Genomic DNA, 13731 nt, shown 5'->3' with positions numbered 1-13731 from the left:
TCTTCGAAAGCCAAGTCAACAAACAGGTCACTGACCATCTCGAATCCCACCGTACCTTCTCCGCTGTGCAATCTGGTTTCCGAGCCGGTCACGGGTGTACCTCAGCCACACTCAAGGTACTAAACGATATCATAACCGCCATCGATAAAAGACAGTACTGTGCAGCCGTCTTCATAGACCTTGCCAAGGCTTTCGACTCTGTCAATCACCGTATTCTTATCGGCAGACTCAGTAGCCTCGGTTTTTCGGATGACTGCCTTGCCTGGTTCACCAACTACTTTGCAGACAGAGTTCAGTGTGTCAAATCGGAGGGCATGCTGTCCGGTCCTCTGGCAGTCTCTATGGGGGTGCCAAAGGGTTCAATTCTCGGGCCGACTCTTTTCTCTGTATATATCAATGATGTTTCTCATGCTGCGGGCGATTCCCTGATCCACCTCTACGCAGACGACACCATTCTATATACTTCCGGCCCGTCCTTGGACACTGTGCTATCTAACCTCCAAACGAGCTTCAATGCCATACAGCACTCCTTCCGTGGCCTCCAACTGCTCTTAAACGCTAGTAAAACCAAATGCATGCTTTTCAACCGTTCGCTGCCTGCACCCGCACGCCTGACCAGCATCACCACCCTGGATGGTTCCGACCTTGAATATGTGGACATATATAAGTACCTAGGTGTCTGGCTAGACTCTAAACTCTCCTTCCAGACCCATATCAAACATCTCCAATCGAAAATCAAATCAAGAGTCGGCTTTCTATTCCGCAACAAAGCCTCCTTCACTCACGCCGCCAAACTTACCCTAGTAAAACTGACTATCCTACCGATCCTCGACTTTGGCGATGTCATCTACAAAATTGCTTCCAACACTCTACTCAGCAAACTGGACGCAGTTTATCACAGTGCCATCCGTTTTGTCACTGAAGCACCTTATACCACCCACCACTGCAACTTGTATGCTCTAGTCGGCTGGCCCTCGCTACATATTCGTCGCCAGACCCACTGGCTCCAGGTCATCTACAAGTCCATGCTAGGTAAAGCTCCGCCTTATCTCAGTTCACTGGTTACGATGGCAACACCCATCCGTAGCACGCGCTCCAGCAGGTGTATCTCACTGATCATCCCTAAAGCCAACACCTAATTTGGCCGCCTTTCCTTCCAGTTCTCAATCAATCAATCAAATTTATTTTATATAGCCCTTCGTACATCAGCTGATATCTCAAAGTGCTGTACAGAAACCCAGCCTAAAACCCCAAACAGCAAGCAATGCAGGTGAAGAAGCACGGTGGCTAGGAAAAACTCCCTAGAAAGGCCAAAACCTAGGAAGAAACCTAGAGAGGAACCAGGCTATGTGGGGTGGCCAGTCCTCTTCTGGCTGTGCCGGGTGGAGATTATAACAAAACATGGTCAAGATGTTCAAATGTTCATAAATGACCAGCATGGTCGAATAATAATAAGGCAGAATAGTTGAAACTGGAGCAGCAGCACAGTCAGGTGGACTGGGGACAGCAAAGAGTCATCATGTCAGGTATTCCTGGGGCATGGTCCTAGGGCTCAGGTCCTCCGAGAGAGAGAAAGAAAGAGAGAATTAGAGAGAGCATATGTGGGATGGCCAGTCCTCTTCTGGCTGTGCCGGGTGGAGATTATAACAGAACATGGCCAAGATGTTCAAATGTTCATAAATGATCAGCATGGTTGAATAATAATAATAATAATAAGGCAGAACAGTTGAAACTGGAGCAGCAGCACAGCCAGGTGGACTGGGGACAGCAAGGAGTCATCATGTCACAATGTTCTCTGCTGCCTGTGACTGGACGAATTGCAAAAATCGCTGAAGTTGGAGACTTTTATCTCCCTCAACAACTTCAAACATCTGCTATCTGAGCAGCTAACCGATCGCTGCAGCTGTACATACAGTGCCTTGCGAAAGTATTCGGCCCCCTTGAACTTTGCGACCTTTTGCCACATTTCAGGTATCAAACATAAAGATATAAAACTGTATTTTTTTGTGAAGAATCAACAACAAGTGGGACACAATCATGAAGTGGAACGACATTTATTGGATATTTCAAACTTTTTTAACAAATGAAAAACTGAAAAATTGGGCATGCAGAATTATTCAGCCCCCTTAAGTTAATAATTTGTAGCGTCACCTTTTGCTGCGATTACAGCTGTAAGTCGCTTGGGGTATGTCTCTATCAGTTTTGCACATCGAGAGACTGACATTTTTTCCCATTCCTCCTTGCAAAACAGCTCGAGCTCAGTGAGGTTGGATGGAGAGCATTTGTGAACAGCAGTTTTCAGTTCTTTCCACAGATTCTCGATTGGATTCAGGTCTGGACTTTGACTTGGCCATTCTAACACCTGGATATGTTTATTTTTGAACCATTCCATTGTAGATTTTGCTTTATGTTTTGGATCATTGTCTTGTTGGAAGACAAATCTCCTTCCCAGTCTCAGGTCTTTTGCAGACTGCATCAGGTTTTCTTCCAGAATGGTCCTGTATTTGGCTCCATCCATCTTCCCATCAATTTTAACCATCTTCCCTGTCCCTGCTGAAGAAAAGCAGGCCCAAACCATGATGCTGCCACCACCACGTTTGACAGTGGGGATGGTGTGTTCAGCTGTGTTGCTTTTACACCAAACATAACGTTTTGCATTGTTGCCAAAAAGTTCAATTTTGGTTTCATCTGACCAGAGCACCTTCTTCCACATGTTTGGTGTGTCTCCCAGGTGGCTTGTGGCAAACTTTAAACAACACTTTTTATGGATATCTTTAATAAATGGCTTTCTTCTTGCCACTCTTCCATAAAGGCCAGATTTGTGCAATATATGACTGATTGTTGTCCTATGGACAGAGTCTCCCACCTCAGCTGTAGATCTCTGCAGTTCATCCAGAGTGATCATGGGCCTCTTGGCTGCATCTCTGATCAGATTTCTCCTTGTATGAGCTGAAAGTTTAGAGGGACGGCCAGGTCTTGGTAGATTTGCAGTGGTCTGATACTCCTTCCATTTCAATATTATCGCTTGCACAGTGCTCCTTGGGATGTTTAAAGCTTGGGAAATCTTTTTGTATCCAAATCCGGCTTTAAACTTCTTCACAACAGTATCTCGGACCTGCCTGGTGTGTTCCTTGTTCTTCGTGATGCTCTCTGCGCTTTTAACGGACCTCTGAGACTATCACAGTGCAGGTGCATTTATACGGACACTTGATTACACACAGGTGGATTGTATTTATCATCAGTCATTTAGGTCAACATTGGATCATTCAGAGATCCTCACTGAACTTCTGGAGAGAGTTTGCTGCACTGAAAGTAAATGGGCTGAATAATTTTGCAGGCCCAATTTTTCAGTTTTTGATTTGTTAAAAAAGTTTGAAATATCCAATAAATGTCGTTCCACTTCATGATTGTGTCCCACTTGTTGTTGATTCTTCACAAAAAAATACAGTTTTATATCTTTATGTTTGAAGCCTGAAATGTGGCAAAAGGTCGCAAAGTTCAAGGGGGCCGAATACTTTCGCAAGGCACTGTAGTCTATTGGTAAATAGCCCACCCATTTTCACCTACCTCATCCCCATACTGTTTTTATTTATTTATTTTTCTGCTCTTTTGCACACCAATATCTCTACCTGTACATAACCATCTGATCATTTATCACTCCAGTGTTAATCTGCATAATTGTAATTATTCGCCTACCTTCTCATGCCTTTTGCACACAATGTATATAGACTCCCCTTTTTTCTACTGTGCTATTGACTTGTTAATTGTTTACTCCATGTGTAACTCTGTGTTGTCTGTTCACACTGCTATGCCTTATCTTGGCCAGGTCGCAGTTGCAAATGAGAACTTGTTCTCAACTAGCCTACCTGGTTAAATAAAGGTGAAATAAAAAAAATTAAAAATAAAAAAATAAAAATAAACTCCTCAAATCGCACACAGAGCAGACACCATTAGAACCAGAGACATCTCAACTCCTCAAATCGCACACAGAGCAGACACCATTAGAACCAGAGACATCTCAACTCCTCAAATCGCACACAGAGCAGATACCATTAGAACCAGAGACATCTCAACTCCTCAAATCGCACACAGAGCAGACACCATTAGAACCAGAGACATCTCAACTCCTCAAATCGCACACAGAGCAGACACCATTAGAACCAGAGACATCTCAACTCCTCAAATCGCACACAGAGCAGACACCATTAGAACCAGAGACATCTCAACTCCTCAAATCGCACACAGAGCAGACACCATTAGAACCAGAGACATCTCAACTCCTCAAATCGCACACAGAGCAGACACCATTAGAACCAGAGACATCTCAACTCCTCAAATCGCACACAGAGCAGACACCATTAGAACCAGAGACATCTCAATTCCTCAAATCGCACACAGAGCAGATACCATTAGAACCAGAGACATCTCAATTCCTCAAATCGCACACAGAGCAGACACCATTAGAACCAGAGACATCTCAACTCCTCAAATCGCACACAGAGCAGACACCATTAGAACCAGAGACATCTCAACTCCTCAAATCGCACACAGAGCAGACACCATTAGAACCAGAGACATCTCAACTCCTCAAATCGCACACAGAGCAGACACCATTAGAACCAGAGACATCTCAACTCCTCAAATCGCACACAGAGCAGACACCATTAGAACCAGAGACATCTCAACTCCTCAAATCGCACACAGAGCAGATAACATTAGAACCAGAGACATCTCAACTCCTCAAATCGCACACAGAGCAGACACCATTAGAACCAGAGACATCTCAACTCCTCAAATCGCACACAGAGCAGATACCATTAGAACCAGAGACATCTCAACTCCTCAAATCGCACACAGAGCAGACACCATTAGAACCAGAGACATCTCAACTCCTCAAATCGCACACAGAGCAGACACCATTAGAACCAACATTGAATATGGAAAATGAATGCTCAGTTTGTTGAACGCGGCATTATGGTAACATGTACCGCTAGAAGCATTTTCCCCAAAGACTGTATTACCAGCTGTCTAGTTTTATAAATGTGCAATAAGCATGAAACAATTATATAAGGAATTGGCAAGTTCTTCTCATTGTGAAAAATAAGGTAGGCCACTTGATTTCAACATTTGAACAAAGTGGATTGGATAGCATTCTGTTCAAACAGTTGGAGATGGACAGAAGGGTGTGTTCATAACAATTCAACTGTTCTAACTTGCTATTAAGCAAATACATCCAAGTTGGCAAGACTTTAAAAACAAAGACTAGCTGGCTAATCACTAACACGTGGGCTTGTGTTTGAGAGACTTGTTTATGAGACCTTGGTTAATTTTCTATAATAATTGCTACAAGATGTTGGTCATTAGTAGTAGATGTGCATAAAATGATGTGCAAAAAAAAGTCATTTTCATAGATAGTCGCTTTCATGTCTGTCTATTGCAAAAAAACAGGTAAACTATTTTGATAAAATAATAAACATTATCAATGGTTATTTTGGTGGTGGAAGGTTTATACTAAATTTAGCCTAGGTATAAATTCACAAGGCCCGTTTGAAGTGCAATGTATTTCACCTTAAATTGTACAACTAAGCTTATATAGAGAAGACACACACACACACACAATACAGTTGAAGTCGGAAGTTTACATACACTTAGGTTGGAGTCATTAAAACTAGTTTTTCAACCACTCCACAAATTTCTTGTTAACAAACTATTGTTTTGGCAAGTCGGTTAGGACATCTACTTTGTCATTTTTCCAACAATTTTTTACAGACAGATTATTTTACTGTATCACAATTCTAGCGGGCCAGAAGTTTACATACACTAAGTTGACTGTGCCTTTAAACAGCTTGGAAAATTCCAGAAAATGATGTCATGGCTTTAGAAGCTTCTGATAGGCTAATTGACATCATTTGAGTCAATTGTAGGTGTACCTGTGGATGTATTTCATGGCCTACCTTCAAACTCAGTGTCTCTTTGCTTGACATCATGAGAAAATCAAAAGAAATCAGCAAAGACTTCAGAAAGAAAACTGTAGACCTCCACAAGTCTGGTTCATCCTTGGGAGCAATTTCCAAACGCCTAAAGGTACCACGCCCATCTGTACAAACAATAGTACGCAAGTATAAACACCATGGGACCACGCAGCCGTCATACCTCTCAAGAAGGAGATGCTTTCTGTCTCCTAGAGGCACGTACTTTGGTGCGAAAAGTGAAAATCAATCCCAGAACAGCAGCAAAGGACCTTGTGAAGATGCTGGAGGAAACAGGTACAAAAGTATCTATATCCAAAGTAAAACGAGTCCTATGAGTTGATATATAAAACAACGCAAGATTCAAGACTTTGTGCTTTTCAGCTAAAATTATTATCTAGAATTCTTGCCACCAACAAAATGTTGAATATTTGTGGCATAAAATCATCGAAGCTATGCAGATTTTGTTGTGAGGATACAGAATCAATAGACCATTTATTTTGGTATTGCTCTGAGGTAGCCTCTTTCTGGTCTCTGGTTCAGGAATGGCTGAAAATGCATAGCATTGATCTAAAATTGACCCTAGAAAAATTATTTATCTTCAACTCTGTAGATTCTATTCGATTAGATAGATTGAAATTGTACGGTAAAAATCATAGCATAGTTGAAAGATATATGTGTTGCGTAGAAACCCGAAGAGGGTGGCCAGCAGAGATAGATGGGATGGGCTGAGGGAAGCTGAGGGTTAGTATGTGGAATTGGAGACAAGTGGGAGTGGAGTTGCTGTATGAGAGACAGAATGATGGGATGTGCTGAGGGAAGCTGAGGGTTGGTATGTGGAATTGGAGACAAGTGGGAGTGGAGTTGCTGTATGAGAGACAGAATGATGGGATGTGCTGAGGGAAGCTGAGGGTTAGTATGTAGAATTGGAGACAAGTGGGAGTGGAGTTGCTGTATGAGAGACAGAATGATGGGATGTGCTGAGGGAAACTGAGGGTTGGTAGGTGTTAAGGGAATTTTTATCAATGATGACTAATTATGTATACATTTCAAATCAGGATGTACTAATCAGAATACAATTATGTTACTGTATATGTACTAATCAAAATACTAAATGTTACTGTATATGTATACATTTTCTTATCTGATCCCAGTACTGAAGTGAATGTGGTCAAGAGTTTAGTAACAATTACGGTCTGTTCATTGGTACAAATTAATCAGACCATCTAGAATGCTTATCTACACAAGAAAACCTTGACTCGTAAAGTATATTAAATTGGTAGGGAGACGGATGTGGGAAGGCTTGAGACACAGCCTTGGTACTGGAACGGAGGTGTGTGAACGTGGGCAAAAGTTAGAACAATGACGGTCTGTTCCTTTGTACAAATGAATGAACTATCTACAGACTGTCTAGAATGCTTATCTACACTGACTGACCTTGGCTCTAGGCGAGGAGGGAAGGCTTGAGAACTATAGGGCCTTTCTACCAGTGTCAAGAAGAGATGGAACATTTAGAAAACGCTGACATAATTTTAGGTTTATAACCTGTGGTAAAATGTGTATGAACTCAGTACTCTCTTGATAAAGGCTGATACTTGACTTTTAAGACCGGGGCTCTGTCCATTCTTATAAAATAAGGGTCTTACACACCCTTATGCATTGACAGAGTGTTTAATTTTGATTGGGAATTAAAACAGAGGAATTTAGAATTCCTTCAACAGTATGTAGAATTGGAGACAAGTGGGAGTGGAGTTGCTGTATGAGAGACAGAATGATGGGATGTGCTGAGGGTTGGTATGTGGAATTGGAGACAAGTGGGAGTGGAGTTGCTGTATGAGAGACAGAATGATGGGATGTGCTGAGGGAAGCTGAGGGTTGGTATGTGGAATTGGAGACAAGTGGGAGTGGAGTGGAGTTGCTGTATGAGAGAGAATGATGGTCAAAAGATAAAGGGGGGAAAAAGTCTAAATAAAACAATAAAAGTACATTTTCATGTTTTTACAACTAATCCGGTTTGCCTGAGGCTGATGCCGTGCAGGTGTTTGTACACATGCATATACACACACTCTCATTCAAATAAACACATACAAGAACACACACATACATGCAACAGTGCACACACATGCACAGACATGCACACAAACATATACAGTAGGCATTGCTGTTATGATTTTAGTTATTTTTTGCATTGTTTGCTGTTTTCTTCTGTCTTTTCCTTTTTTCTCTTGGTTGTTGGTGCATTGGGGGGTTATTGATGGTGGGGAATGGAATTAATTGTATTTTTTTTTGTCCTCGGGGAGGACTGTGGGAGGGATCTCGACTGGTTGAGGGACAGCTATTGGGGAACTGTGGAGGGATCTTGGAGGGTTTGGGTTTCACAAGATTGTAATCATGAAAAAGGAAACTATGACATATTTCATATCACTATCATGCACACGCACCCTCACACATAAGGATGGCTCTGTTGCAGAAAGACCGATTCATGTTTGATAGTGTCTTGATGCTGTATTGTTTGTCCTTCATGTTCTAATACTTTAATGTTACCCCTTCCTTGTGTTTTTTGTAATAAAAAATAAATAAATAAACGATTCCTATATCAACATAAGCTGAGGCGCCACTCTGCAAGATAGAAGCCACTGCTCCAAAACCGCCATAAAAAGCCAGACTACGGTTTGCAACTGCACATGGGGACAAAGATTGTACTTTTTGGAGAAATGTCCTCTGGTCTGATGAAACAAAAATAGAATTGTTTATCCTCCAAACATAACGTTATGGCCAAAGGGGGAGGCTTGCAAACCGACGAACACCATCCCAACCATGAAGCACGGGGTGGCAGCATCATGTTGTGGGGGTGCTTTGCTACAAGAGGTACTGGTGCACTTCACAAAATAGATGGCATCATGAAGGAGGAAAATTATGTGCATATATTGAAGCAACATCTCAAGACATCAGTCAGGAAGTTAAAGCTTGGTCGCAAATGGGTCTTCCAAATGGACAATGACCCCAACCATACTTCCAAAGTGGCCATCATAAAGTCCTGACCTCAATCCCATAGAAAATTTGTGGGCAGAACTGAAAAAGCGGGCAGAACTGAAAAAGGAGGCCTACAAACCTGACTCAGTTACACCAGCTCCGTCAGGAGGTATAGGCCAAAATTCACCTTACTTATTGTCGGAAGCTTGTGGAATGCTACCTGAAACGTTTGACCCAAGTTTAACAATTTAAAGGCAATGCTACCAAATACCAATTGAGTATATGTAAACTTCTGACCCACTGGGAATGTGATTAAATAAATAAATAACTGAAATAAATCATTCTCTACTGTTATTCTGACATTTTATATTCTTAAAATAAAGAGGTGATCCTAACTGTCCTAAAACATGGGATTTTTACTAGGATTAAATGTCAGGAATTGTGAAAAACTGAGTTTAAATGTATTTGGCTAAGGTTTATGTAAACTTCCGACTTCAACTGTATATACAGTGAATCGACTATATGTTTGAATTTTTTTTAGATATGATATTTAGGCCTGTACGCACACCGATGGTGCTAGCCCCTGTACGCACACCGATGGTGCTAGCCCCTGTACGCACACCGATCGTGCTAGCCCCTGTACGCACACCGATCGTGCTAGCCCCTGTACGCACACCGATCGTGCTAGCCCCTGTACGCACACCGATCGTGCTAGCCCCTGTACGCACTGATAGTCCTACCCCCTACAGGACTGTAACTACCCATTGGATGTCATGAAATTGGGGATAAAAAGGTAAAAAATGAATAAAAAATCATAAAAGAAAAAGTGATTGGTCAAAAAACCTGAATACAAAAACGTGGGTTAATCAGTCTTTCTGCTGTGGTATCAAGTATTGATTTTTCCAATTCTGCCCTCGAGAGGATTTAGCAAAAAATTACAAATGGCATTGAAATCTGCAATAAATAAATGTTGTACTTTATTTTAAGTCTCTTTTTGCACTTTAACAGCTACAATAAATCTATCCAAATCACTGTAAAAATAAAAAAAACTTTCGTCACATGCTCCAAATAAAACAAGTGTAGACTTTACCGTGACATGCTTACTGACAAGCCCTTAACCAACAGTGTAGACTTTATTGTGACATGCTTACTGACAAGCCCTTAACCAACAGTGTAGACTTTATTGTGACATGCTTACTGACAAGCCCTTAACCAACAGTGCAGTTCAAGAAAGAGTTAAGAAAATATTTACCAAATAAACCAAAGTAAATTATAGAAAACACAATGACATAACAATAACGAGGCTATATACAGGGGGTACTGAGTCAATGTGCAGGGGTTCAGGTTAGTAATGAGGCTATATACAGGGGGTACCAGTACTGAGTCAATGTGCAGTGGATCAGGTTAGTAATGAGGCTATATACAGGGGGTACCAGTACTGAGTCAATGTGCAGGGGTTCAGGTTAGTAATGAGGCTCTATACAGGGGGTACCAGTACTGAGTCAATGTGCAGGGGTTCAGGTTAGTAATGAGGCTATATACAGGGGGTACCGAGTCAATGTGTGGTGGTTCAGGTTAGTAATGAGGCTATATACAGGGGGTACCAGTACTGAGTCAATGTGCAGGGTTCAGGTTAGTAATGAGGCTATATACAGGGGGTACCAGTACTGAGTCAATGTGCAGGGGTTCAGGTTAGTAATGAGGCTATATACAGGGGGTACCGAGTCAATGTGTGGTGGTTCAGGTTAGTAATGAGGCTATATACAGGGGGTACCAGTACCGAGTCAATGTGTGGTGGTTCAGGTTAGTAATGAGGCTATATACAGGGGGTACCAGTACTGAGTCAATGTGCAGGGGTTCAGGTTAGTAAGGAGGCTATATACAGGGGGTACCGAGTCAATGTGTGGTGGTTCAGGTTAGTAATGAGGCTATATACAGGGGGTACCAGTACTGAGTCAATGTGCAGGGGTTCAGGTTAGTAATGAGGCTATATACAGGGGGTACCAGTACTGAGTCAATGTGCAGGGGTTCAGGTTAGTAATGAGGCTATATACAGGGGGTACCAGTACTGAGTCAATGTGCAGTGGATCAGGTTAGTAATGAGGCTATATACAGGGGGTACCTGTACTGAGTCAATGTGCAGGGGTTCAGGTTAGTAATGAGGCTATATACAGGGGGTACCAGTACTGAGTCAATGTGCAGGGGTTCAGGTTAGTAATGAGGCTATATACAGGGGGTACTGAGTCAATGTGCAGGGGTTCAGGTTAGTAATGAGGCTATATACAGGGGGTACCAGTACTGAGTCAATGTGCAGGGGTTCAGGTTAGTAATGAGGCTATATACAGGGGGTACCAGTACTGAGTCAATGTGCAGGGTTCAGGTTAGTAATGAGGCTATATACAGGGGGTACCAGTACTGAGTCAATGTGCAGGGGTTCAGGTTAGTAATGAGGCTATATACAGGGGGTACTGAGTCAATGTGCAGGGGTTCAGGTTAGTAATGAGGCTATATACAGGGGGTACCAGTACTGAGTCAATGTGCAGGGGTTCAGGTTAGTAATGAGGCTATATACAGGGGGTACCAGTACTGAGTCAATGTGCAGGGGTTCAGGTTAGTAATGAGGCTATATACAGGGGGTACCGGTACTGAGTCAATGTGCAGGGGTTCAGGTTAGTAATGAGGCTCTATACAGGGGGTACCAGTACTGAGTCAATGTGCAGGGGTTCAGGTTAGTAATGAGGCTATAATGAGGCTATATACAGGGGGTACCAGTACTGAGTCAATGTGCAGGGTTCAGGTTAGTAATGAGGCTATATACAGGGGGTACCAGTACTGAGTCAATGTGCAGGGGTTCAGGTTAGTAATGAGGCTCTATACAGGGGGTACCAGTACTGAGTCAATGTGCAGGGGTTCAGGTTAGTAATGAGGCTATATACAGGGGGTACCAGTACTGAGTCAATGTGCAGGGGTTCAGGTTAGTAATGAGGCTATATACAGGGGGTACCAGTACTGAGTCAATGTGCAGGGGTTCAGGTTAGTAATGAGGCTCTATACAGGGGGTACCAGTACTGAGTCAATGTGCAGGGGTTCAGGTTAGTAATGAGGCTATATACAGGGGGTACCAGTACTGAGTCAATGTGCAGGGGTTCAGGTTAGTAATTAGGCTATATACAGGGGGTACCAGTACTGAGTCAATGTGCGGTGGTTCAGGTTAGTCGAGGTAATTTGTACATGGAGGTAGGGGTGAAGTGGCTATGCATAGATAATAAACAGAGAGTAGCAGCAGTGTACAAAACAAATGGAGGGGGGGTGCTCAATGTAAATAGTCCAGTGGCCATTTGATTAGTTGTTCAGCAGTCTGATGGCTAGAAGCTGACAAGGAGCCATTTGGTCATAGACTTGGCGCTCCGGTACCCTGCCGTTTCAGTCTCCTGAGCGGGAAAAGGTGTTGCCGTGCCCTCTTCACGACTGTCTTGGTGTGTTTGGACCATGATACTATAAACACAAGGGCATGCTAATTTAAAAGATGGCTAGTCATCATTAGCCTGGTTCTGTATGGAGGCACATTATGGAACACTAACGAAATGGTGCAACCAACTGAAAAGGTTGGTAGCACAGTAGTAATGTTACGGTTGTTTCCAAAGCTCCGAGGCATGCATCGACATTGCTAAGCGGTTTCATTCGAAACAGTGTGCTGATGCTTGTATCACTTTATCAGAAATGCGTGATCAATGACGTCCGATGCTTATTTTTGCCAAACCTGATTGGTTTGGTAGAAGATAAAAGGCTACTGGCATGTGCGACGTCATTTATAATAATTTAGCTATTCTAAATTATTTTGACCAGCAGGTGCGACTAGCCCCTATATAGCAGTGTCCCCAACACCATTTCTGAGTCCAAACTAGCCCCTGGCCTTACCCCTTCTAGTCTAGACCAGGATGGGAAAACTCCAGTCCTCTGAGGCCTAATTGGTGTCACACTTTAACCACAGCTAATAATCAACGAATCATGATATTCAGTTAAGAATGCAATTAGAATGCAATCAGCTGTGTTTGTTAGGGATGTGGGAAAGTGGAACACCGCTCTGACCCCCGAGGACTGGAGTTGACCATCCCAGGTAACACATTCTGCAGTGTCAGATGGAAACGTATCGTAATAGTGAACTGGTTAGTTAACGTTAGCTAGCTAACTACCTCGTATAAGTAAAATATAACAGCAGGTTAATTACATAACAATCTCGTTAGATCGGGTCCGTCGTGCAGATAACTTGGTCGATGGACCGGATCTAATGACTACCGTTAGCGAGCATATAGTCAGTAAAACATTACAACACCGGGATCGTAACATTACCTTCAGAAGCACGTCTGTTAGATAGACGAAGCACCAGCCGCACAAAACACACACCACGAGCGGCACGGGAATCATGACGAGAGAAAGAGCAGACACATACAGGGGGAGAAGAAATATAACACACTCAATCTCTACACGGTTACAGACAAGTTCATCATCTTCCCCACTGTGCGACGCCACTTCCGGGACGATGACGCAAGGCCAGAGCAGTCGATAAGGTCAGACAGTAAAGTGTAGAATGATCGTCCGGGTAAATGCCGGTGTGGTGCCGAAAATCTCCCCCTTCCCGTGAAACCGCACACACTCAGTTCTTCATTGGTGCGACTTGCTTGATCGTTGAAATTTCTGCTCTTCACTCCGTTGTCAGTTTAGCCAACATTTCACTGATCTTGAAGCATTTTTTTTATTTGTGTCCTTCAGGGCAGCTGTCAATGATCAC

The 13731-nt window shown here is 42.8% G+C and overlaps 1 protein-coding gene across 1 annotated transcript in view; it reads right to left on the bottom strand.

Annotated features, from left to right (window-relative positions):
• Positions 1–13508, bottom strand: part of mbtps2 (membrane-bound transcription factor peptidase, site 2) — a 70452-nt gene extending 56944 nt beyond the window's left edge. Inside the window, exon 1 of the mRNA XM_036945614.1 lies at positions 13293–13508. Within this exon, the coding sequence (XP_036801509.1) occupies positions 13293–13367 (75 nt within the window). The 5' untranslated portion in view covers positions 13368–13508. The remainder of the gene's footprint in view (positions 1–13292) is intronic.
• Between the last annotated feature and the right edge of the window lie 223 nt (positions 13509–13731).

This window comes from Oncorhynchus mykiss, chromosome 15 (genome assembly GCF_013265735.2).
Source record: "Oncorhynchus mykiss isolate Arlee chromosome 15, USDA_OmykA_1.1, whole genome shotgun sequence".
Classification (NCBI taxonomy): Eukaryota; Metazoa; Chordata; class Actinopteri; order Salmoniformes; family Salmonidae; genus Oncorhynchus; species Oncorhynchus mykiss.
The sequence above is the reverse complement of the archived record's forward strand: the minus strand, read 5'-3'. Positions and strand labels throughout refer to the sequence as shown.